Source organism: Amia ocellicauda, chromosome 4 (genome assembly GCF_036373705.1).
Source record: "Amia ocellicauda isolate fAmiCal2 chromosome 4, fAmiCal2.hap1, whole genome shotgun sequence".
Lineage (NCBI taxonomy): Eukaryota > Metazoa > Chordata > Actinopteri > Amiiformes > Amiidae > Amia > Amia ocellicauda.
Window position 1 is genome coordinate 36,161,991 of NC_089853.1, and position 27,684 is coordinate 36,189,674.

Here is a 27,684-nt window from a genome sequence, read left to right on the forward strand (position 1 = left end):
CACCAACCACCACTGATGTATCAGCTAGAACTAGAATAACCACTGGCACGGTGTCGGACCTATAGCTTTCCTGATGCCCCTCCCCATATCTGGATGGGTCTAAAACACACATTAAATAGGTAAGCTTATCATATTACAAAATATATTGTTATTATATTAACTCACAATAACATACAGAAAAAATAAACAAATATATAAATACATTTTACATTGTATACATTTAATTGTATACATTAATTACATTATCAGTCAGAGCTACACATGTAAACAGCACTTTACAGTATTAAGATTATCCCCCGCTTACAAATAATACTTTGCTCCATCACTAAAAAGTCGTCTGGGGTTACGCGCTACACGTAAGCGTCAATGTTATAATTTTTAATTAAAAAACGTAACAATTTCTTAAACTCTTTAAGCGGTTACAGCAATCATCAGAGCCTTAAACATGTATGCTCTCCATAACAGAGAAACCATCAATAATCAACAACAAAGTTTTTAATTGCACATGTCACATTGTCACAGGAATACCTTTACGCTGGCTGTACGTCCCTGTGCAAAGCTTACACTGCGAGGTACGACATACTTGCCTTTAACTTTATTTCCCTTTAACGTTATTTTCTTATAGATGATTTGAATAATCTCACAAGAGGTATACACTCACCTAAAGGATTATTAGGAACACCATACTAATACTGTGTTTGACCCCCTTTCGCCTTCAGAACTGCCTTAATTCTACGTGGCATTGATTCAACAAGGTGCTGAAAGCATTCTTTAGAAATGTTGGCCCATATTGATAGGATAGCATCTTGCAGTTGATGGAGATTTGTGGGATGCACATCCAGGGCACGAAGCTCCCGTTCCACCACATCCCAAAGATGCTCTATTGGGTTGAGATCTGGTGACTGTGGGGGCCAGTTTAGTACAGTGAACTCTGAGTTTTTAATTATGCTTTCATCAATACATCTGACCAGTGTAACGTATTTTGTAATATCAGTATTACCATGTTGGAGAGACTGTGCCATGAACAAAATTGGACTCTTAACGTTTAAAGACCATGGTAATGTGAGGTGTTTTTATATCCTCTATTTATCTTAGTTTTCCTTTCAGCCCTTTGTGTTTCGCTTTGCCAATGTCCTGGCAGAGTGGCAGCAAGAAGAGCAACAGTTATTGCAGCTATAAAGTAATTACCAATGCCTCAATATGCTTTGTCAGGTTCAAGAAACCAATTTGAAATGATTCGACCTTTGTGACATGGTGCATTATCCTGCTGGAAGTAGCCATCAGAGGATGGGTACATGGTGGTCATAAAGGGATGGACATGGTCAGAAACAATGCTCAGGTAGGCCGTGGCATTTAAACGATGCCCAATTGGCACTAAGGGGCCTAAAGTGTGCCAAGAAAACATCCCCCACACCATTACACCACCACCAGCAGCCTGCACAGTGGTAACAAGGCATGATGGATCCATGTTCTCATTCTGTTTACGCCAAATTCTGACTCTACCATCTGAATGTCTCAACAGAAATCGAGACTCATCAGACCAGGCAACATTTTTCCAGTCTTCAACTGTCCAATTTTGGTGAGCTTGTGCAAATTGTAGCCTCTTTTTCCTATTTGTAGTGGAGATGAGTGGTACCCGGTGGGGTCTTCTGCTGTTGTAGCCCATCCGCCTCAAGGTTGTACGTGTTGTGGCTTCACAAATGCTTTGCTGCATACCTCGGTTGTAACGAGTGGTTATTTCAGTCAAAGTTGCTCTTCTATCAGCTTGAATCAGTCGGCCCATTCTCCTCTGACCTCTAGCATCAACAAGGCATTTTCGCCCACAGGACTGCCGCATACTGGATGTTTTTCCCTTTTCACACCATTCTTTGTAAACCCTAGAAATGGTTGTGCGTGAAAATCCCAGTAACTGAGCAGATTGTGAAATACTCAGACCGGCCCGTCTGGCACCAACAACCATGCCACGCTCAAAATTGCTTAAATCACCTTTCTTTCCCATTCAGACATTCAGTTTGGAGTTCAGGAGATTGTCTTGACCAGGACCACGCCCCTAAATGCATTGAAGCAACTGGCATGTGATTGGTTGGTTAGATAATTGCATTAATGAGAAATTGAACAGGTGTTCCTAATAATCCTTTAGGTGAGTGTATTTCTCCATTGAAAAAGGCACAGCTGAGCTCCCGACTCTCGCCTTTGCGCCTCTTCAGGAAGAGTGACAAAATCATGCCGTACATCTCAGTTTTTTTATTTTTTTTATTTTAATGAGTTGTAAAACTAGAAAGTAAGGCACTAGTAATCAATTATTATGATTGTTTGTTGGTCATAAAGCAGGATTTACTTGACTCTGAAATTATTGATTATATCATTATGTATGTAGATGTTGTATTTGGTTTGGCTTGTTCACAGTGCTGCCACCTAGGAAATCGCGCCGATGTTTCCTGTCCGAATATCGAATTATGGATGACGTCAGAAATGATTTTATAGTTTATTTTCTTCGGATCGGTAGGGTTATTTGTAAACTATAATAATATAATGGTAATCTGAATAGCCTATGTACTTTAATTAGAACTACACCCATTGTACTGGGCCTTAAATACATACAAATGTTCTGACCATCAATGGATTTTATCATTTTCTGACTGCTTCTAAATCCACCCCTGTTGATGGGTTTGTTTGTTTGTTTTGTTGTTTTAATTATACAATATCCTTCGAATATCCATACTCTTAAAAAGTAACAGTTTGGGAGGAGTGATTACATTTTAGCCTCCATTATTTATATATAATTCTGAATTTCCACTTTTCCATTGTAGTGGGAGCCTACGCACCTGTTTTGCGGAATTCAAGATGAACTTTTGGAGTAGGCGCAAGGGACTAGTACAACTATTTTAAGTAAACCATTGTGGTATCTGACTTACATAGAATTAAATAATCCGAAAAGGGCAAAGTGTTTTGCGAAACATGAAGAGAACAGCCACTGAGAGCCACAGTGTTCCTGCAGATCGATGCGAGGTCCTGCCTCTTCTTGCTGCTGTGCTGTTTTCTCTGGCTCTCTTCTGCTCCTGCACTTTAATGGGAAGTAAGGCAGTGGGGGTTGCTTCTTCAATCTCCAATCTCTGGGAGCCTGGCTGGCCCTCACCTCCTGGAGTGTGGCTCCCTGCCAGGACAGTGAAAGGGGGTGGGCAAAGGAAGGGAGGGGGTCTCTGAGTTTGATCCTAAACCACAGCTGCAGCCCCATCCTTTCCTTTGACATTTCCATCTGTTTTTTCCCTTTCTTTCCTATTTTAGTTTTAATCACTTTCAAATCAAAACATTCACCATAAGCTGTCTTTTTTTTTTTTGGTGATCAAAACTGATTATTTCAAATGTCACAGCCCAGTAATTTATATATTTTTGTATTTCTTTATATGCATATTTTACTGTGTTCTCGCTGTTACTCCTATGATGAGGCAACATAAAAAATAGCGAAACAAAACTATAGGTAGAATTCATGGTGTGTTCTGCCTGTAAATGTGGGCTTCATTTCTCAATACACAATTCAAACCTATGCAGCTGAGACACTCACTACAGCATACTTTAGCACAGCAATTGCAATGGCCTTTCAACTCCTTTCTCCTCACGCCGGGGATGGAAGGATGCCATTGGTGTTTGGATGAAAATCAATGGTTCACTAGGAAATTAATGTTCATAAAGCATGCAAGTGTCCCACAACATATGTATAGTTAATAGAGCTTGACTCAATAACCTGAAGGAATTTTCCTGGCAATGCATGTGCAAGGTGGCCTACTACATGTTTGCTAATGGTTCCTCAGGCTGCACTGTGGTACACATCACTGTATAGGCAGGTGCTTACATAGAGGGGACAAGGAGCTTAGCTTACTAGAGGCACATTGCAGTTCCTACGTTAGTAGAATGAATGAAAATATGTTCAATTTTAAATGCTAGCTCATATCTTTCAAGTGTCCCAGTACCAAACAAAAAGGACCCTACCGCCATGATCATTCAGATTCAATATTGATCATGTTGCACTCAGATCAAATCAGTTACAGTAGGGGATGCAATTGATTGGTGTTATTGTATGAACAAACCTTCATGCATCACCTTTTGCTGGTTATAACCATGTTCATGATGAGTTTTTCTGATTGAAAAGAAAAAAAAGACCACATTTGATTAATACAGTAGAGCGTAAACAACACTATAACCAATCTGTTTGTTGTAATATGTAGATACGACCACATTTAATATATTTAATGTAACGGTTTAATTTAGATTTATTTCTTAATTGATGGTGAATTCCTGTGGCTTGAGAAGGAAAGGACAGCTTTCTTCCAACATTGTATTTTTGTGCATTTAGCTGTGATATGTTGAAAGTTTGTGTAACAGAAATATCATACTTAGTAAATAAACAAGTAAGCTTCAACCGACTAGCTTTTCTAGTTGATTGTGAACCCAGCCCTCCCTGGACCAACTCGGTAATTGCGCATGGGTGACTAACGGGTGCTGGAATCCAGTGGATTAGTCACACATGATCAATGTTCCCTCATTTCTTGCCCAAACACCTGCACCGCGCACGGAGTTGCAATTTGTAGTGCCATCATTTTGATTATTCAAGTGAAACGCACGCAGGCAGCTAAGAAATGCGGGTGGGAAGCGGGGGTAGTTATGGAAATGAGTTGTAATCAGAGATGTGTGATTTCTCTCTTTCTCTCTTGCCTTCCCCTCGCGTCGTGCACGAATACTTTTACGCATGGCTTCTGACTGGAGGGAAGGGGAGGCACATACGTGTTTAATAGCCTATTTTCTTAAGAAGTATTGTTTGATCAGAGGGAAGGGGAAATGCGTTCACCCAGAACACGATTCGATGTTTTGCATTTAGGTTGCAAGAGTTGCTCTTTGGGAAGATGTAAACGACTTTATGGTGTATCAGTGTTACCTAAAACGACAGTTGTAACATAACCTCAAAAGGATTTTATTCGCCTAGACGGCAAATGATGAGTGACACTAATCACATGATTTCTGATTATGGAATTCAATAATTATAATTCCCAATACAGAGGGCATTGTTGGAAGGTGCATTGCCGCTCTCAAGGCTTGTGAACACCTGTGTTTAAGAGCATTTGCAATTATATATATATATATATATAAAGGTGGAAAGACAATCTACCCAATATGTGTGTGTTCAGAAATATATATATATATATATATATATATATATATATATATATATGAACACACACATATTGGGTAGATTGTCTTTCCACCTTTTGAAATCCACAAGTAGTAGCAGTAGTGCCATAGAAACCGCCTGATGTACGTAGGCAGAAGACCCTCTTGGGTGGGAAAGCTTGATGTTCCGAGCACAACACCAGAACCACTACTATCCGTGGCATGAACAGTCATTAGATAAGACCCCTGTTGAACATGTGTGGTCTATCAACTACTGTGCACCGTTAACACAACCCCCAGTACAGACATTTGCACCGCAAATGTGTTGCAAATGAATCCCAGCAATAATAATAATAATAATAATAATAATAATAATAATAATAATAATAATAATAATAATGTATTGATTTATAATTGCCAATATATATTTAAAATTATATCTTCCTCTATCCTGCAATAAAGGGAAAACCAATCTTCTGAGGTGTTATTTTACACCACAGCAGGGTGTCTATTAATTTATTAGAAACCTCTCAAATATTTTAAAATTATTCTTATTATTATTCTTATTATATTTCATTGCAGTCAGAGATCTTCGAGCACATCTGCCCTCCCTCTATCGTGAAGATGATTGTCGTGCAGTTTCTGGGTTGCGGGACAGTCCCAGAGGCGACAGGCAGCGCAGATGGTTTTGTGCGCCTCTCTCTCTCTCCTCCTAACTCACCATTTCCCAACAGTGCGGCTAGGAGAACAGCCAGCGATAGGAGCACGTGTGGGATCACCACTGGTGCCCCTCAGCGTTATATTCTAGAGCTTGCGATGGAAAAGAAAAAGAAACAGTACGGGACTTACAAAGCTAAAGACAATCTCTATTTTCATTAAACAAATGTGCCATAGAAATATATATTGAAAAGCTCACATTGGCGAGATACACATTCTGGAGGCGCATTCAATGCACAATTCCCCAGTAACACCGCCAGCCTGAACCACCGCCGCTGTAACACCTCACAGTTGACCAGACCTGTTTCTGCAGCTCAGCTATAGGCGACCGATCTTGTGCGAAATCACTTTCATTGCACACCCCTGATCTGGAATACTGCCACTGCAGACACCATGCACAGAAGGTTACCATATTGTCCACCCAGCTGAACAACGGGGTTCATTTGTGTCTCTTGCTGTGGATTGTTACAGCTCTGCAGATTGCCTTTCATTTTTTGTTGCATTCACTCTTGGTGGATCGGGCTCCGTCTGCACTCGGTTCCGCCGCTGCGCTCAGTCCCACGCCGGGCTGGAGAGCTCCATGCAGCCGCAAAGGTAAGCTCGGTTATTGCACAGCACAGGCAGACAGGCTTACTGTCAGCAATAGTTACTTTGATTATTGAACTAAGGTGAAACCAAACCTCATATTGTTACAGAACTGCCTTCTGTGGTTCAAATACGGTAATTTATATTTCATCCCGTTAGTATTTCAATTATTCAAGTTTCAGCATCGTTCTTGTTTTAAGGGACGTTTTCGTCACAAATGTGTTGCTGCAACGTTAAATTGTTACCTGGGCAAGACCTTCTCGGTGGTAAAACGTCTTTGAAATCAACTTTAAATGTATATTGTATCCTTATATACGTCGCATTTCGTATTTCATCCGCATGAAACACGTAGAGCATTTATGATGTAGCCAATTTAGGCTTGTGTTTTCAAATCAAATGACAATTATGCTACAGCCATTAACAGGAAAATATTGCTGTTTTATTTGACACATAAAACCACGCACGACGTGCACTGGAAATGAAATGTGTAGGATTCTGCATAGGACTGGTCAAATATGAATAGAAACTATTAAAACAGACACGACTGAAGTAGGTTAACTAACGGTAATGTCTTGGTGGGCTGCGTTACAAGTGAGCAGGGAAAAAAGTGAATGACAGATGCAAAAATGCACGTCTTTTTTGGTGCTCATATTCTACAGGGCAATGAGTCCTTGTGTCGGCATTGTAACACTGACTGCCAAAAATAGTTTTGGAAGTGGAAGCTGATTTTAAATTTAGGATTTGAGAGAACAGTTGTTCCAGCAGGGATTCAAATCTGAACATGAATTTAAAGACACTGGCACTGCATGGACTGAAATAGCTACTGGGGTCTTTTTTTAAAGATTGCTTATGGGGGTTGCGCTGTGGGTTTATATATTTGTTTAGAAGTAAATATGGGTTTCTTTACTTCTTTCTTTGATATAACCATACCCACATTTATATTTGCGGTTGGGAGGTGACAGATGAAAGTAAGCAAGTGTTTTGATGCGACTCTGATTGGTGTAATTGCATTTCAATTGCTCAGAGGTGGAATCAATTTCCCCAAATTGAGATTTTAATGGGAGAGCTGCGCTTTTGCTATAGGATGCCATGTGGATTTGTCAGGGTGTTCGGTTGCATTTGCTGGAAGAGTTGTAGGATGTTATCCCACAGCAGGTACTAAAAGCGCCACCTATTGGGAAATTGAAATAGCATCGCATGTAACAGTCATTACTGCTTCACCATCCAGCAGTCTTAAAGTCATTTTTGCAATACTTGGTTTCTTAAGATGATTAATGTTTAACATTTGTTATGCATTTTCATAAGCTAGAAAAAGGATGACACTGGAAAAGTGCTGTAATTTCTCACACACAACAGCTGTCATTCAGGTGCTCTGTTTTAAGGTCTGTTCAGGTTTGATTTATTTAATAGAAATCTATACAATTAACAAATCCTGGTCAGCATTTTCCTGTGCATAGCAAGTTTCTGAACTGAACTGAACACTACAACGTAATGAGAAAGCAACTTAGTCTCCTCTTGGGTGGAATTCAAACTAGTCCCAAGAGGAACCAGCAGCACATTTGTTACATATATCCCTTAAAAGACCAAATGTGGTGTAAAATATGTTGGCTTGACCTGTGATGTTATCGGACTTTCCCCATGTATGAGACAAGAACATGGAGGGAAGTTTTAGCTGTTGCTTCTTTTTCCCCAATGTTGAACTGGTTTGGTTGGGACCCAATGCATCTGATAGAGTAGCGTATAATTACCATTCTACTTTTGCCAAAATATATATGTATACATATTTTAGCATTTGTATAATTATGATTAATTATTGCTGTGAATGGTATGTCCGTATTTGATATTTTTGATATTTTTATATTGTATTTGAGACATTTAATTTGTGAATTAGGCCTACATTTTTATTTTTATTTGTATGTATGCATGTGTGTGTGTGTGTGTGTGTGTATATATATATATATATATGCTGTGACATAGAAAAGAGACACTGTACATCAAAACAAGTGAAGATATCTTGGGGAGGCCTTCATCCAGCAGTGAGTTGATAAGGGCTGATAATAATTATATATATATATATATATATATATATATATAAAGAGAAATATCAGTGTTTAACTATTAATTAAAGTTCCATATTTACGTGACTCTCTTCTTGAACTCATGCTTTATTTAAAAACTGCAAAAGCTTTTTTCCGGGCTATTCCTTTCTTATTGATGGAGGTTTATTATTAATGCAATGTCTGTTGACTGTACTTAAACGAGGACGTTCATAGGGTTATTCAAGGCAGTGTTATAAATCATACTGAAAATGAAAATGCTGTTATAAGAAAATCATAAGAAAATGCTGTTAAAGAAAGAGTGAGTGGAACAAGTGTTTGCATACAGACCAATGCCGCAGTGCTGCAGATCTCATTCTTTCAGGATTTCCTAATCACTAATGCTATTTGTTTCTCACTTTATACCAGTCTTCCCAGTGAAAATATTGTGGAGAGCCACTTCAGTAAATCTTATGTTTTTTGACTGGCTACTTGTATATCATTCATTCCCCCATAACTGAACATTAAAAGCAGTGTGTTTTTAAGTTACCCTTATGGACTGGAACTTCAGATATAAGGGAATTTGTTTCCAAGTTGTTGTTTTTAATATATAAATAATACAAGTAATGTTAATAATATAAATTAAATGAAGTTTATGGGTTATGCAGGGGCAAATGAGGGTCTGCTCTTAGCCCCTACCAACAAAAGACCTATATACCCTACCAACAAAAAAACAAAAGACAAGAAAACAGTACAGAATAGTACTTTGGTTGTCAACATGGATAACTATAATCAGCTGCAACAGCAGTCATCTCAAGCATTTGATTCAATGTGCCATTGCCATATACAGTGGTGGTTAAAAGTGTTTACACCCTTCTGTGATTCGTTTAGTTTATTAAATATTGTTCCCTAAGCTGTACTCATAGAAATCAATACAGTGTGTCAGTACAAAATGTACACACCCCTCATCTTCACTCAGATCATTAAGCCGGAATCTGGACACTTTTCTCGAGGCAAACGCTGGAAATATATAACTGACAAGAAAGTGTTGTTCAATGAGCAATATTTATAAAACTAAATGGACTGTGGAATAGTAGTGTTTCAAATGACGAATCTGACTACATCAGCAACAGCTGTGCTCCAGTCAAATCCTTATATACATTAAAGTGTGTACATATACATATAACTGTATGTATGTATGTTTTTTTGCATATATATATATATATATATATATATATATATATATATATATATATATATATATATATAAATACGATAGGTTTAAAAATACAAATGTTTATAATTCAATGTGTGTGTATAGATATAAAGATTCATAATTGGAAGAAGGATTGTGTGTTAGAACAACAAATACTCATAAAATGTAAGTACCCTCAATTGATTTATCAGGCCAGACGCACCCCATCCCCAATTCTACAGTTTTCCCAATAAAACGAGGATGACCAGTACCCTTCTGAGACTGCTTCTGGGAACACACTGTAAATAGCAGTGTGTGTATATAGGAAGAAAGCTTTAAATAGGCAACTTGCATAAAAAATACATATTTTCAAGTGTATTTTTGGTAGGAGCTGATTCATAACAAGGATTCACCTTTCCTTTAATAAATCTGCCTTAAAGTATTTCTGCAAATGAGGTAAACTCATTATCCTGTGCTGTATCTGTGCATTAGTGACCATATGTGGAAACTAGGCCATTTGCCAGGGAGTATATGAGGAAAACAGACCAGTTGTAGTAAATATATGATTTTTTATTTTAATAAAGTGGCAGCCAGAGTTAGCAGTTTGTCTTTTAATTACTTTGCATCGAATATCATATTTGAGAAACATACTGACCATCGTTGCTTCTGTATGGTCCTGAGATGTGTTTCAGAGTCATATGTCTCACGCCTGAGCTGACAGTATAGATTTCAGGACTGATTTTTCTGAAGAAGCCTGAAAGGTTATCCAATTCCCTAGGTGAAAAATGACCTACAATAAATCCAATTCAATCTTAAATTCTGCTCATAAACAGAGGAACTCAAACCTTTAATTCTTATTTAAATACATTAAAATACCTTCAATGTTTTATGTAGTGAAGCTTTTCTGTGCTTAATACAAATGGGACACATATATAGAATGGCAGACTCAATTATACACAGAATGGACCATCATAGCAGCCACTTCTCCACACAGATTTCACATTATTGATTCAATGCAATGTTTTAATTTTCACTGGATTAGCATTCGCACAAAATATAGTATATAAATGCAGTTGTGATTCTGTTTTATTCAATGTTCTTTTTCTTTTTCTTGAAGAACAATAACAACACAGAATTGTGGCTTTCTTCCACAGCCGTGTCATTAATCAAATCTGTGTTCGTCTTTTCTTTTCTTTTTTCTGCTAATAACTTGAGCTCACTTTTAAGGAATGAGCTCTATTAGAAACATTTGTGAGATGTAAAAAGTGTTACTGTCTCGTTGAAGCAATTATATTTCCATTTCAACTGCACATGCACAGCCAAATACCGAATATCTCAAAGATACACTTATAATGCAGCCTCGAAATGTATTCAGATCCTTAACGAAGTGGTATATTTGACACAAAAAATGTGAATGTTATCAGGAAAAGTACTGGAGCATATAAGAGCGCCTGAAATGCTTTTGGCGGTTTTGCATTCTGCACTCCTGGTGGCCTCATTAGCCCTGAAGGATAGATTAATTCCCGGTGCAAATGGACTACCCATCTGAAGCATACATCTATGTCTTGGGCCAAATAGTTAAGGGAGCACATAAACAACACTCTGGAATGGTCATCACAATCTCCAGAACTCATTCCAATAGAAAGTGTGTTATGAACTGGATAAAAACTGTCAACCAGTGGAAGCCATCCTTGAGAGATTCAGCATGGAGGAATGGTTTAATATCTCCTGGAAAGTTGATGAACCTATTAAAAAGCTACTTGAAACTCCTCCTCTATGGTGCCAAAGTGCATTTGCAAAATGCTGAATAATTAGGAATGATGTGTTTAGAAATACATGTAACTAATATTTACATAATGCTATTTTTTCCTTTTCGGTTGATTGTAAACAGCTTTTAGTTGCATTTCTTTAAGAGTCTGAATACCTTTGGAGGCTACAGTGCATTGACACAAATGCATGCTGCACATGTATATTGTACATAGAGCATGTTAGGACTTGCAAGTGTGCCTATGCTGACAAATAAGGGAAAAGGATGGCCACTGACACGAGTGTGATAATGAAGTGACATTGAATTTGTTTCCATTAATGCGTTTATTGATTGATTTATTTACTGACTTCTGGAATTGTTTGGGTCTGTATGTGGTTATGATACAGACATTGGGATTGATTCACACTATACATGATACCATTCAATGCTTTTCATTGAAAAAAGGGGAAATATTATCACTCGGCTATTTGACGTTTCTTTTTGATGGGATGCATTGGGATTCAAAGGGGGACATCTTTATTTCACTTTCAGAAATATATTCTTACAAAAAATGTCATTTACGTTTAGACACAAGAAGATATTCAGCCAGTTTAGCGCTATGGCATATTTAGGCTACGGTTCCACAGATATAGTGAGGGAGTCCACTTATTTATAGTTGTAGGTGCATGTGTGATTTATACATTAGTCTCATTATATAGCTATCCTGTAACTCGTTCAAGATGCAACGTGACTTGGTGCTGTAGTACAGCGAGCCTGGAGCGTCTCCAAGGTCGGGGTGTAATTTGAGACTGGAAGGGGGCCGAGGGCACACCGAGCGGCTGCTCATTGGAGAAGACGGGGTGGGAGGCTGCAACTTCTTGACACCAACGGGGTGGGAGATCGATGCCTAGTTTTCCTATTCGCTTCAAAGAATCCCAAATCACGGAGGGAAGGCAGAGGAGAGGAAAGGGACGGAAAATACACTTCGCTCCGCCACATTTAGACTTGATTAGTTTTTCATTCTGATCCGAAGGGATGGTTTTCCGTCGCTGCTCGCCTTCCGCCTTCGCTGCTTTGCCTTCCTGCCTGGATTTGCAACCTTAAACCACCATGACACAAGTTCATCTCCTGATTGAGTCTGTCCGCCTCTCTTGAGCAGGGAGAGGAGAGAGGTGCGAGCCCGTGCTGGATGGATGGTTATGGGGAAAGGGGCAGGACCTTCGGCGCTAGAAGTCGGCAAGATCCTCACGGTCTTTCTTTACCTTTTTCCGGCAGGTAAGAGTGGAAATCCGCTTTCTTTTTCTATGTGCTCTGCTTTAGACATGTACGTTGTGTGGTTGTGACTGAGTAACCGTACCTGACAAGATACAACCCAGCTAACAGTGCGCTGCTACGACGTTGTGGGGTTTTGTTGCTACAAAGTTGTGCTGCAACGTTGTCACAATGTAACAATGTCCGTTGCACCACAACTTATATTTGAGCCAAGTAACATTTCGTGTTGACCCCAACCAACCCACAACATTGAACAACGTTGTGAGAACTTCGTGTGTTTGTTGGGAACAACATTTCTTAAAGTTTACAGTCAAAACTGTGTGTGTGTGTGTGTGTGTGTGTGTGTATAGCCCAACGAATGCTTAATTCATGCTTAACCGCTATGGTTTATAACATATTTACACTAGAATGTCTAAGAAACATCAAATCTGAAATGGGTAACATAAAGTATAAATTACAGGTAATTTGTAGCGTTGTATTCCTGACTTGGAGTTGGACCGGTCTCCACACAATCTTTCAAACACAATGTAATGATGCTACAATAGGCAACAGTTTGGCATTTTTCATTGATGCATTGTTTTTGTTACTCACTTCTGTGTTAATGTGTGTTAATAAGCAACTTGTCTGCACTATTTACAAAATAAGTAAATTGTGAATACGAAGTCAAGCTGTTGTTATGCGTAAAACAAGTTTGCATAAACAACTACTATTTGGACGTGATGGTCCTGGCACTGTATGGGCCGTTTTCAGGTCACTTTTGCAGCTGTCCCACGTTGCTTTCCTTTTTAGTCACATTGAGCTGGGGGGACATGGAAAAGGACCCACAACATAAAAGTGTGGATGGCTTTGTAATCAGACTCCCACTTCAACACCGCCTCTTGATTGTTGTTTTCTCACGCTAAAAGTGAGGAAGTTCAGAAAAGGAGGTTCTGGACTCTCCAAATTGCATGTCTAATAATTGAGAGCAAAACTGCTGTGCCTCCTCTCGTTTCCCCGTTTTATCTTGTTTTCATTTTCTTGTGCAAAACAGAAAGAGCTGCACATTAGGGAGTCGGAGTCATCTGTTTCCAATGAAACCCTGCAGTTTTTCACAATGCTTTTGGCAGAGCCGTGTCTATGCATTCCTGCGAGCCCCCAGTCCTGTTTTGGGTGGGGGAGGGGAGGTGAACTGCGAAAGAGGGGGGGTGTGTTTTTAATTTTCCAGTGCTTCTTAAATAGTCTTGCATTTTTTAAATATGTATCTACTTGCAAGTTTTTAGTACGTAAACGAGCCAAACATCCATTCTGCCTCGACATTCCCCAGTAAGTGCTACATAAGTTGCACTGTTCCCAATACGCGCAACAGCGATTTATTGTGTACCAGAATTGCATTGTATCTATATTTGAAGAAACAACATAACCCTTAGAATTGTACATGGTAATTGTACATGTTTTGTTTTTAAACAAAGTTTTACAAACTACAGAAATAGTCTTTAAACATTCTTACACTCAAGGATTTGGCTAAACGAGAGAATTCTGTTACATGAGTGTCCATATGTGAAAGGTAATCAAGATCAGTCATTGATAAATCAGTGTATATTGCAGTAGCAATAAGGCCAGTGTTGGTTATGTATTTGAATGCAGCACATCCACTTAAAATACTTAATGGGAAATACAACACATTTACAATATTTGAATATTTAACTGCATGATTAAAACCATCAATCTATTATACCTATAACTTCCATATTTAATCCAGTTTCAAATTGAATCTTTAATTAACTTACAGGGTTTTTAATGAATAAATCACTATATGTTGAAATACAATTTTGAATGATAAAATACATCCACACAAAAGGCGAGAGGCATGCTATAGACCTCACACTTTACAGTTTATATGTTTATATATACAGAATATGTATTTTATATTCTCTACTACTTATCTCCTTTATCAAACACAAACTAATGTCTGGGACTAACTCCTATCATCTTATTGGCATGGGACATGAGGGAGGCTGTGGTAACTTTTCTTTCTCCCAATACAAACTACACTCTTTCATATGCTGTCTAATAAATGCACCCTATCTTTCTCCCTTTGTTTCTTCTGCCCACATATCACCTTTTTCTTTTATATAGCACTCAAATGAAAAGGAGAGAGAATGTATGTGTCACCTTTTGACGTTTATTCTAGATTGAGATTGGTTTATTGGTGTTTATCTGATGGGTGATAAATGCCTTTTGTTGTAGCTGGGAGGCTGGGGGAAGGGAACTGAAACTTGAGTTCAGCCTTAAAGTGGTATTTTCTGCAAAGACAAACTAAGTTTAAAAAAAGCACCATGCTTAACCACCAATCCACAACAAACCCCATATCCAACAAATAATCTTCATCAGAAGAGGTTTACAGTTTGTAAAGTGGTCTATGTGTAAAGTGGTCTATGAAGCACAATGTAAATAATAATGCAACACATTTAACTTTTCTCACCAAGATAAGGATTTATAGCTTCTTTAAGTACACAGGCAATACATTTTTTCTTATTTAAATAAGGCACAGATATTGTCATGGGCATGACTTGTTGTATTTTTTGGAATGGGCCTGTTGCATGGCTTATGTTTTGAATAGAAGTCTTTTCTATAGCTGTACAGTCCAATGCCATAGGTGCTTTGAGCTGTAGCAGATATATTTCTAGTTTGTTAAAGATTACACTGCCAAATTCCTCTCGTCCAGAAATGATAGCTCCTCACAGAAACTTTATCTTTTTAGGCTTCGATTGCAATCTGGAAAGGAAAAGAAAAGAAATAAAGTGTCCTGACTGATCAACAAGATCCTGCTTGTACCGTGAAGTGGTGAAAAACGGTCTGGCAAAAGAAATGCAGTGCTCTGGAAGTCTGCCTTTTCTTTTGATAAAAATGAGGAATGGAGGAGAATTAAAAGGGCTGATGCGATGGTGATGACTGAGTTACTTCTTTGCAGGTTATGTAGACATACTAAATACAAAAAAAATGTCACTGATAGAAGTCATTTTGTGATGGATTAACCTGCAGATTAACAAAGCATGTTACTCCCACGAACAGACATGCCCATTATAGTTCTATATCCCGGGGAAGCTTAAACTTAAAACCCCTGACATACAATTTCAACTTCATGAACCCATTTTAATTAAAGTAATGGTCATGGGAAACATATTTCAGAATTACCACCGAGATGCTTGAAAAGGTTTCTTTGATGCAGATTACATGCCTTAAGAAAAGCCTTTGAAGGGGAATTTATTGTTTTGTTCTTAACATGTGAATATGAGATAATGATAACAAAAACGGATACTATCATTGTGAAGGCACAAAATGAAAGTGTATGGTTTAAAACAATAAATATACAGTGTTTTCACTTCCTTGATATCAGCAAAGTCGGAACATTTGTTACAGAGCATGTATATTTTTGGATGATATTTGTGGGTGAGGTAAGAGATAAGAGTTTTAATTTATTTGGCATCATTTGTTGGAATAGCCTTGTGGACTGCAAGCGAGAGAATCCATCGTGTGCTACAAAAGGCACAAGAGCTTCTTCTTGGCAAGAATCTGCTTTACAAGAAGTTGCCTTTTGCTGTAAAAAGGCGGAGAAATGCACCTTTATTGCTTGATGTGTTTTGGAGGTCCAAAATCAATGTGTACGTGTCACCCCGTATCACCACTATTCTAAACAGTTATTGATTAGTTAAGCAAGTCCCTTGTTCCAATATAGGACATCTAGACCTTGACGGTATTCAGCTGAGGTGCTTTTTTTCAAATAGTGGGGAGTTGACTGAATTGACCAAAACTACAGCTTCATGGATAAGAATAACATTAATAAATGGCAAATTTAAGGGGTTACCTATACTACTGCTGCTGGACTGGAGCCCAGCAGGCCCAGGGTTTGACAGCACAGTTGCAGTAGGAGATTGAGATGTCCAGACAATCATCTGACAAGCAACTTCCTCTCAATAGGTTCCTGTGGGGGTGCAGTCAGACCACAAACCTTGCACAGCGCTGCTGTGACATTGTGTATCTGGTTTTGGGATGTGGAGAACCTTTTTACACTTCGACACTACCCTGCCCCAAGTGTAATCCTAACCCATAAGTGCTGTCTTTTGACTAGAGAAGATTACTGAAGCACAAACATAGAGGGTATTTCCTGTTCTGAGTGGTGGTGGTGTTTTTGTTTGTTGTTGTTTTTGAGTACATTACTGTAGGTGTGGAACAAAAATGAAAACCAATGGAACAGGTGGCATGTTTACATTTGAATATTCTTTTACATATGGGCACACTGAGGTGCAGTTTAGTTATTCCAAACAAATGACCTGCACTTCCAAACATTTAAACTATAGCATCAGATACACCCTCATCAATAGCTACAGTATTGTTAGAGACTTGATCAAGCTGTCAGCTGTAGTTTGGCATTTGTTTATTCTGTGAGAAGGGGGTTGTTCCAGTGGATAAAGCCTTGCTGCCTAGTTATGATGGTGTAGTCTCCTTAAATTTATTTACTTATTTGCTTGTTGGTTGTTTATGTTTTGATTGGTTGACTATTTAGTTCAATATAATGTTTGAATGAGATGTCTCCTGGCTTTGTCCTTTTGTTCTCACAATTTAAGCAACCTCTTTCACATTTAGAAGGATATCAAGCATTTGGCTTTAAGCTCAGTACTGGATTTTATTAATTAATGATTAATCAGTCATGTTTAAGTTTTTACAGTTGGTATTAAACTGTGCTTCAATGTACTGGCAGTGATTACAACAATGAAGAATACCATTAAGATAGCAATTTGTTTGTCCATGGCAAACATAGTGCCACATATAGAGATTGGTATAGTAACAGATCTAGAATTTAATTGACACTTCAAGGAGCTATACAATGAAACAACACAGTCTGTGATGCAGCAAGTAATTAATAAATGAGCTGATCCGTGTGTCTGTTTTGTATTTTCAAGAAAAGACTATTACATGGCAGTCTGTTCACAAGGATTCAATTTTTGTGCAAACACAATGGTCCTGAAGGCATTTTGGAAATCTCTGTGTGTTCGTATTAACTCTAGGAGAGCGTCGAAGTGACTCCAGCGCTTGGGAGCACTTAGACAAAAGAGGCAGAGAAGGGAAAGAGAGAGGGAAGGAGTTTTGTTTAGCCCTTAAAGAGTAAGCAGCAGAAATACAACTTTGTTTTTGTGGGATTTGTACTCACTCCCACCCCCCCCCCCCCACCCAAAAGCAATTTCAGTTTCTGGTCAAGTAATTTAAGTCTCAGAGAATGCATGTTGAAAATTAAGTTTCCTTTAATTACAGCCTTTGCATCAGGCAGGTAGATATCTTATAACCAGTTTGACCTAGGGATTGGGAAGGCAGCTTTTCTGTTCACTGCTTAGAACCTAGAGGTAGAGCTGAAACCGCAAGGGGAAGAAAAAAGGGATCCTGTTTCTTTAAGAGAGCTCTCAACCCCCTCCTCCCCCAATAGATGGCTGCTGAAACTCGATCTAATCCCTTTACACAGGGGTAATTTATTGCTCTGTTGGTCTCCTCTCAATGGCAAATTACATTGTCTTCATTCAGAGCCTAAAGACTAACCCCCCCCCCATCACCACCCTCCTTCTCTTTTTTCCTCTGAAACAGAACTGAATTCTTTTAAGGTGCTTTTCTTTCCCCTCCTCCCTTTTAAGGGGGCGGTCTTACTTTTTCACACCCTTTGCTTTGGAGGCTATTCAAAGGCTTTCTAATAATGTGCTTTGTTATGCAAAGGAGGTCTGTAATAATCAGTCTATTATGATGTGTGATTTCCCCTGATTAGCACTTCCAAAGGAGCATCTCTCCAGAACCATGTTTTTGCTAATGGATGGTGATTGTGATCGTTTTGTTTCAAAATAATTATTAAATTTCACATGGTTTTTGTTTTTAGAAAATACATTAATTGGGCAACAGGAGTTTGTTCCTTGAATTTGTTTTGTGTATTTTTTTGTCTTCAGGTTGTGTTTCTGTCCTCTTATATTTAGTTAGTTAAATTAAATCATTATTGGGTGAAATCCCAATCTTAATCTTAAATGAACAGAAACAAGCAGGGAACTGATTTTTGTTTTTCTTTATTCCCCCAAACTGGATTATCACAGTTCTTTACTCCATTAACATCGCCCCCTCCCTGCATTTGTTTTAAGCCTGGAATAGTGCCATTCCCAGTAAGATAATCGTGTGAACTGATCCAGCCAAAAGTGCATTATATACTACGTAATGAAAGCAATTCAAATTCTTACTGGACTAGGTCAGGAGCTGTGTTTATACATTTTATTTTGCATTATTCTTTTAATTGTTCACACTTTTTTTTATCCTTTTAACAAATTCCAGTCTAGGTGAACAGCTGCCTCTAAAAGCTAAAAACTGAATCTTGCAAAAACTTTAGCTGCTGTGATGTAAATTAAAGTGAAATACCACATAGTGTGAATGTATATAACGGTTTCTACAAGAATGCACATAGCTGGAATTTTGAACAACGTGCACCAATGTTCCTTAATCCCCCAGACTGCATATGGTTTTCTGCAAAACTAAAACTGCTTTCATGGAACCGCAGTGGAATCTCTGGACAAGTTCCCCCAGTTTAAACCCAGACCTCAGATGGGGTTGAAGCTGAGATCATATCTAGCAGCTTGCACCAACCACAGTTTTTTTTTTTTTTTTTTTTGGAACTTGTTTTCTACTTTACTTCAATTACATAATTAGAATAAATTGTTCTTTTTGCTATAATTAACTGTTCACTGATTTTATTTATTTATTAACTTCTTTTTATGTCACTGAGTCCTAGTAATCTTTGGGGGCTGGCATTTCTTGGTCTGTCACCCTATATGGATTGATCGAGTACAGTGTGAGATGTGTGAACTAGATTCTGCTTTATACAGGAGGAGATATAAAATGAAAGCAGCCCATATTCTCCATGAAGTAGCAGGAGTTGCAGATGAATGCCCTGATTCTTTCTGACATAGTTTGACTGTCATTCCCCCTGACCAGAAAGCAATCTTTGGTGCTAACTGGGCTGCGTGTCCTTGTTCCCTTCCTCCCTCCCTCCCTCCCTCCCTCCCTCCGCAGTGAGTCTGCAGTGCAAGATCCTGAAGTGTAACTCGGAGTTCTGGGCCTCCACCTCCAGCTCCGGCCCCGAGGAGGAGTTCTGCACAGCACTGAGAGCCTACAACAACTGCGTCCGGCGGACCGCGCGCACCTGCCGAGGGGACCTGGCTTTCCACTCGGCCCAGCACGGCATCGAGGATCTCATGAGCCAGCACAACTGCTCCAAGGAAGGCCCAACCTCCCAGCCCCGGCCCCGCACCTCTCCGCCACCCAGACCCGACAGCCAGGAGCGCTCCGATGGCCCAGAGATCTGCCACTACGAACGCAGCTTCCACAGGCACTCGGCGCCCCCCAACTACACTCACTGTGGCTTCTTCGGGGACCCCCATCTCCGCACCTTCGCTGACGACTTCCAGACCTGCAAGGTGGAGGGAGCCTGGCCCCTGATCCATAACAAGTACCTATCGGTGCAGGTCACCAACACTCCGGTGCTGCCCGGCTCCTCTGCCACCGCCACCAGCAAGGTGAGAGGCGCTTTTGTTCTAAAGACTGGGCTGGAACTGGTCCTGATTGGAAGCATAGAAAGAAAGTAACAGGGCTCTCCCAAAAATGTAGCATTGTATATCATCCTGCCAAGTCCAAAAATGCTAGAACATAATTTTTTGTATAATTTTTTGCTTGACAGATGCACTTAAGCAGTGAATACCCAAACCTATGTAAACTGACATACTAGAAGTCACTAATTTAGTTGGATTTACACGATACGATGAAAACAAACTTTATCACTACTTGTCCTGCAAATCACAGTTTGAGATCAGATTCACGTCAAAAGGAAAACGTGGCAGATGAAGCCTTGATATTATTGGTGTGTTTTGCTTTTCCTTACACCACCGCTGTTAACAGGCAATGCCCCTGTTGGTTTAGTGGCATTTTTATTGTTTCATGTCTTGAAAAACTAGAGCTAATGATTCTCAATGACAAGCAGCGCTTCTGAATACCTATTTCTTGCTCATGCAGCAAGACACGTTTTCCAAACCCCTCTAGTTCAGCACTGATAGACCCAGGTTTGAGATATTCAGAGAGACTCCCAGCATCCTCTACAGAAGTACTGTCACCATTTAAATTGGTTGCTTTGGTAACAGCGTTTTCGGGGGATTCTGTTTTACAAGTGTTCTGAGCTCAGCACTTGGAACAGCGCTGCAACACATAGAGCTGATAAGCTTTATAAATACCATGCTAGATTTCTAATATTAGTCATAAATCTTAATTTCACTGAACCCCAGTGCAAGACCAGTGTAGACGTTAGTCAGAACTGCAGCGTTGCAGAGACTGGTGTTTCAATGAGCTATTCTTGCATATGGATTAAAATTCTACCACTTAAATCAATAATCTAGTCTATATAGAAACCACACACACACATACAAATGCATACACACATTGATTGACTACATGTTGCTTTATATCTGCCCTGGCTTTGTGTCAATTACGGTTTTCCTAGCTGTTTTTTTAAACACCATTCTGCTGAATAAAGTCTTCCTTATATCTGTATTTTATCAGCAAGTCCAGGCCTTTTATTCCTGAGACGGCTAAAAGTATCTTGCAGATACATGTTAAACTATTCAAACTGTCCAATCGACCTCAGAGAGTGGGAAAATATATATATAACACAGCACAAGAGCACCTGCTCGAGCAAGATTACGGTGTTGCAGAAACGGCTCATTTACCTTGACGGGATTTCACTTGGAACAGTTTGCAATGGTTAGCATGTGTTCCAGTGGCACAGCAAAGCACTATCTGCAAAGCTGGGAGCCGCCGGATGTCAGGACGCTTGACTGGTTAATTACAGAGCAGCTTGCAGCTCACAATTCCACCTCCTTTCCCGGCACAGAGATCTGAACCAAAGTGCTGTCCCGGGGTCACACTTGTGACAACGGCCCACTGCCCTCCTAATGAAATTACAGCACAAGAAATCTGACAAGCCTTATTAAATTGGCTTTAACGCTTGCTCTTACATGCTGGCCAGACTGCAGTTTCCCAACGCCTGGGTCTGAGGTTCTCAGGCAGGTCTGAGATTCTGAATGCTTCGCCTTTGTGTCCATAGACTGAGGCCTAATTTACCATGACTGGGCCCTGTTCTGTGGCTGTGCTTAGTTTGGCTCCTATGAGTTGAGTTACAGCTGAAATGAGGCACTCATGCCACACAGGATCTGTACTGTACAAAGTAGGTGTTTTTGGCTGGACTGCATGTCTCTATTCTGTTAAAAATAAAATTTTAGCAAAGTCTCTTATTTTAGGCAAAATTTTGGTATTGTGAAGAAAATGTAGTTTTTTTCCCCCTAAAAGTTACTTTTGAAATTGCCTGATATTAGAATAGCACCCTCTACATTATATTGCTTAGATTTGTTTTAATAATTTTTTCTACGGATTGGTTATGTGAATTAAGTTTTTTTTTTTTTGGGGGGGGGGGGTTGGAACAGAAAACCTCCAGCTTTGAGAGATTAACAGTGTTCTTAAAGCAAGATTACGTTCCCTAAATTAAGTGGAAAAATTGTGTTTTTGGCCAAACAGTACTTTATATTCTAGATCACTATCTTATCTGATGGGCAGATATTTTCTCTTAAATAATTCTGAAATATAATAACTTTAGGTACAACTTTCTTTAATGGTGAATTTGTTCAATGTAGTCGTCTGCTTTGCACTTAGAAATCAGTGTAAGAAAATAGGGATCGCTCTTTTATTATAGTAGTGATTTGATGTACATAATTACTTTGTAGATATTTGATTAATAATCCTGTAAACATGTTTCTGCCCCCTGATGTTTCCCTTCCTCTAAATTAATTTAATCTGCATCCCTATTAAAGCCTAGAATGGAAATTCATTTGCAAGAAACAGATAGAAATCAGAAGGAGCTTACTCTCTCAGTCAAATTACAGAGCGTATTTTGACAGCGCAAGAAAAGGCAACACAGATCCACCCCTTTGTCTTTCATAGCCCCCTGGATGACTTGTAGGAGTGCGTGGGTATCATTTTTAGACAGCTATAAAACTTGGCAAGAGTGGAACACTAGTCTAGGCAGGCCTCTTTCATTAGTCTGGTCATGACTCACGCCAGTAAGCATTCTTTCTAATGTTTCAAGCAATCATTCTCTTGATAAATTGTTTGCCCTCTTTCCTCTCATTCAATTCAGGAAACAACTGCTACTCAAGAAACTCTTCCCAGTCAAATAAAACACCTTAATTTAGTTTGCGACCGCAACGCATTCCCCTCACAGCTTTTCCTCGACGTAAACGAGGCCTTTACAAGCCAAATCAGATTGTGGCCTTGTTAAGAAAAACAAAAAAATGTAAAGCCTCTGCAAATACAGTGCTTTTTAATTGGGGACGATTTCTTTAATTTTAAGAGAAAAATAAATAAAGGGGAAAAAAATCACCACTGAGTATGCTGTTGACAAAGCATGGATTTGTATAACATTTTCGATTTTGTTTGTCCCCTTTTCTTTTTTTTACAGCTCACCATCATCTTCAAGAACTTCCAAGAATGCGTAGATCAGAAGATGTACCACGCGGAGACGGATGAGCTTCCAGCTGCCTTCGCAGACGGCTCGAAGAACGGAGGCGACCGTCACGGTGCCAACACTCTGCGCATTGTGGAAAAGGTACCTGGGCAGCACGTGGAGATCCAGGCCAGGTACATCGGCACCACCATCGTTGTCCGGCAGGTGGGGCGGTATCTGACATTTGCTGTGAGGATGCCAGAGGAGGTGGTGAACTCCGTGGAGGACAAGGACAACCAGGACTTATACCTCTGCCTGCACGGCTGTCCACACAACCAACGCATTGACTTCCGGACCTTCAGGGCCCGGGCAGCCGAGAGTCACACCCACGCTGGCACTGGAAGTGGGGGCAATAGGGCACCTTTGCCACCACAAGGCTTCACTTATCAGTCGGCCACGTCTAAGTGCAAGGAGAGGCTGCCAGTGGAGGATATGTATTTTCAATCCTGTGTCTTCGACCTGCTGACAACAGGAGACGTCAACTTCACCATGGCGGCCTACTACGCCTTTGAGGATGTCAAAATGCTCCACTCCAACAAGGACAAGTTCCACATCTTCGAAAGGACACTAAATGTGGGGAACGCAGCCCCCAGGGAACCCAGTTCTGCATCTCTCTGTCTCCTTAACTTTTTAGCCTTGCTCTTGTGGATTCAGTGCTGTTTGGTGCATCTATAGTCTTGCGTTCAGCGTGTGCGTGTCCCAATCGTGCCCGTGAGAGACTTTCTTTATCACCACGTCATACCTCAGCTCACTCCACCGTCAGGGTTACGTTTCTCACGACCCTTTCCCATTTACATCAGCCTGGCATTATTGTCCTTCAGCCTTGCTTCCATTACGCTGCGGTGAAGCAGATGAAACGGGGTGGGACTGCCCAGTGCAGGCATGAGCAGCAGACTACATTACATCCCAATTCATCGTCATCCGCATCATCCATGGACTTTTGACCGGTGGTTACCAACATGGCGTCTCCTTCCAGTGTGTTTGTATGTTTTATGGAAGGATCGTGATCATGTAACGATCAGCAGGTGGAGAGTAACCCTAGGGTCTTGGCATTCTAATCCCAACTCGGACATGTAATTCCTCCAATACTTCAAAGGGTAATTTTCCTGGGGCCCTGGTCTCCAGAGAGGAGAACAAAGCTTGAGAATAAACCATTGATGATGGCAGCATAAAGCACATGTAGCTTTGTTCTAGTGTTAGAAACTAGTTTGCCATCCTCTCTGGGCTCTCTGGGCTTCATGGAGTTTACAAAGGAATTACCGTTGGAATGGAGTAAACTTTCAGCCAATAGCATTCATTGTCGGAGCTCCCATTGCGATGAGGTTCCAGGCTGAAAGTAGGACTTTTAGGTGGAAATCCACAGCCAAACAGCAGTCAGATGGGCTAGTCAGGTTGTCTGCAGGGGAGATTTATCGGCCGTAACTCAAAGCGCTGTACAATTCCAGGTCACTCGTACAGTATTTGGAGTATTTGTCTTCGGAAGAGTGAAGGGAAAGTGTTTCCTAATGGCTTTAAATTGCACCCAGGGTTCTAATTTAGATGAGACGGGGTGGCCCAGGGTCAGCTAGTATTGTGTTGTCCTGCCAAGCAGTTACTCTGGAGTGTACTGGCAGTCAAATCACAAAACTTCCTGTTTCGCTGTCTGCCAATCCCAGTGTGAGCGCTCAGTTCATTACATCCCCTGTAACTGTGGCATTAAACTTGAATGGTAGGCTTTTTAGATTTTATGGGTGTCAAACTTCATTTGGGTCATAAATAGGAAAATGGGAGAGAAGGCAGGTAAGAAACTACACAGTGTGGAGAAAAAGCAAGCTGAAATTAGGTCAGACTCTGGGAGTTTTTTCTCAAAATCTTAATTTAGACTCACACACCCCTCCTATTGCAAATACTTCACTTGCAGGCAGTAGTTTGGCGAATAATTACTTTTTGAATACAGAAAAACATTGAGAATTTGTCTAAAAATACATGTGGATGTATCTAATTGGAAAGTCTGACAAATTAACATAAACTAGAACTCGTATTATTAATCATAATAATAATGGCCATTTCCCTCTACTGTAATAGCTCCATATTCCTTACAAATATAGCCTCACTGTCTTGCGATCAGCCTACCAAAACAACAAACGCAAACAGGAATTTTGAGGTAGACCAAGTTGAAATCAAAGTGACATGTACAAGCAGGCCATATTCAAAGGTTGAACTGATACTTGGCTTTAGACCCTGACTCCCAACACTCGAGAGAGAGGTGTCCTGCTGTCACACGGACAGCTCCCAAAAATAAATTAGAAGAGAAAGAACCTTAGAGGTAAAAGAGTGGCGACGCAGCTGTGCTGTAGAGCTTGTTTGACTTGTAGCTCTCTGCAGACTTGTGAATTTATGGCGAAACCCATTGCCAAAGCACAGGACCTCATGCCAACAACTTCCAAATAGCTGAACTCTTTTTTTTTTTTTTTTTTTCTCCTGAGAATCTTGTGGTCAACTAAAGTATTCGGGCCGAACAGAGCCCCAGATTGTATGAAACACTTTTAAGGTGCTGCTAAACAAAATGAGTGGGAGATGGAAAGGTGGGTGGGGGGGATTTTGAAGGGTGGAGGGAGGGATGGGGATATGCAATGCTGTCCATTGATGTACAGAGTCATGACAGCTTCTCTTGTAGCATGGGCACTGCTAACTCGCTTGCAACTAAGACACTTGTGGTGTTTGTGGCATCGTTGCCTTGTTTTGGTCAAGTGATTCCATTGTTGTGATGTGTCAACGCTACCAGGTGTCTGTCTGTCTGTACGAGGGCAGGTCGGGGTTCGGGGGAAGCATTACAGAAGCTACACCAGCGTTTAAACCTCCATAGCAGTAATGCGCTTCTTTTTCGCAACCGACATTGCAGGATAGTTCGTCTGGCTGTTTTGCAGATCTGTGGAGATGTCTTCTGTCCTGCAAATTGGACATCGCGAGGAGCTCATCTCCCTGTCTCCGATTTGTGCAAATTGGAGACAGTGAGACGAGCTGCTCCTGCTACTGTGTAGGACAGGCCTGATCTATGTCAGTAAACCGGTTCAGATGCCTGAAACCCACTCCTACTTCTGTTTTTCCTTTGTGTCATTTGTCATGTACACCAGACATGCAGATTTAAATCATTTGCATTTTTCTCCAAGGCTCAGCTGTAAAGCACCCAAGTTCAGAGACGTGCTTAACGGTGATAAATCGCATGCCCCCATTCATTGGCAGATGCACTGAATCCTATACATACACCTTTACGGTCTGGGCAGCGATGCGCAGCCTTTTGGGTGGGGAAAAAAAAACAACCTTATAACTGCACTTACTGCTGGCTGTTCTTTCTTGCATACCAATTATTGTGCTGTAACATATGGGATGCATGTTAAAGTCAAGTGTAATCCATTACTTAAGGAATTGGACTCACAGATTCAACCATTTAATTACCTGGCTTTTGAGGTAAAGGCCTGTTATTTCTTAGTCACCTCGAGTTTTATCGGTCTTTTCTGGTGCTTAGTTATTGCTATGGAAGGATTTACTGGTGCACTCGAAAATGAATGCAGATAATTCATGACAAGAAAAAAAAAAAGTAATCGTAACATTGAAACTTGTGTTACTTTGTGTAATTTATATTGTCTAAATGATAAATGGATCTTCATGTTAAACCCATGTGATTGTACATAAAGTTGTAAGTTGTTCAGTTGTGAAAGAATAGTGTGTTACCTGTTGTGTTGAAACATTTCTTCTACAATTTTTCTGGGGGGAGGGCATGGGGGGTTGGTGAATGTGACCTTTTTGATTTAAAGAAAAGGATGTGCTAAAAACAGGTGTATCACAGTACTGTAAGACCATTGCTGCTTGTCCACTCGCATTACTGCTACAGAAATGTTATTTCTTGCTGTACTGATTGGGAATGGGTTGGCTTTTAGGTAGATTTTTCTGGGGGGAGCAATTGGGAGCAATCATTCTGATAACGCAACATCCAAAAATATCTGATGGTAAAACTTGTAACAGCTAAACTGTACAGAACAAGAGTTTGGGTCTGACAGCACTGGGATATTCCTGTTTTTATTTTATTTAACAAGAAAAGAAGCACTTTATGATTTAGAGTTCTCTTTTATTTAGCCGTTTGGTTGTAACTTGATTGTGAATAGAGGTCATCCTGACTGGTATTGCTCAAGAAAAAGGGAAATAAACCGAACTAATGTAAAAAGATAGGGAGGGGGAGCAGAGGCCCCGGCAAGATCAAATGTTTGTATGTAGGACGAGAGCGGCTTGTCACCGCCTGTATATACTGTAAATTATTTATTGAGAAAATTAAAGTTTGTTTTGTTCATTTGTTTTTGGACATTGTGTACTGTATTATTGTTGTCCTGTG

General features: G+C 40.0%; 1 protein-coding gene across 1 annotated transcript; it reads left to right on the forward strand.

The window, feature by feature from the left end:
* Nucleotides 1-5,853: 5,853 nt before the first annotated feature.
* On the forward strand, nt 5,854-27,654 carry rgma (repulsive guidance molecule BMP co-receptor a). The gene is made up of 4 exons (XM_066701985.1): nt 5,854-6,474; nt 12,603-12,718; nt 19,787-20,289; nt 23,274-27,654. The coding sequence occupies exons 1-4, from the start codon at nt 6,461-6,463 to the stop codon at nt 23,991-23,993; spliced, it is 1,353 nt and encodes a 450-aa protein (XP_066558082.1). The 5' UTR covers nt 5,854-6,460; the 3' UTR covers nt 23,994-27,654.
* The last annotated feature ends 30 nt before the right edge of the window (nt 27,655-27,684 follow it).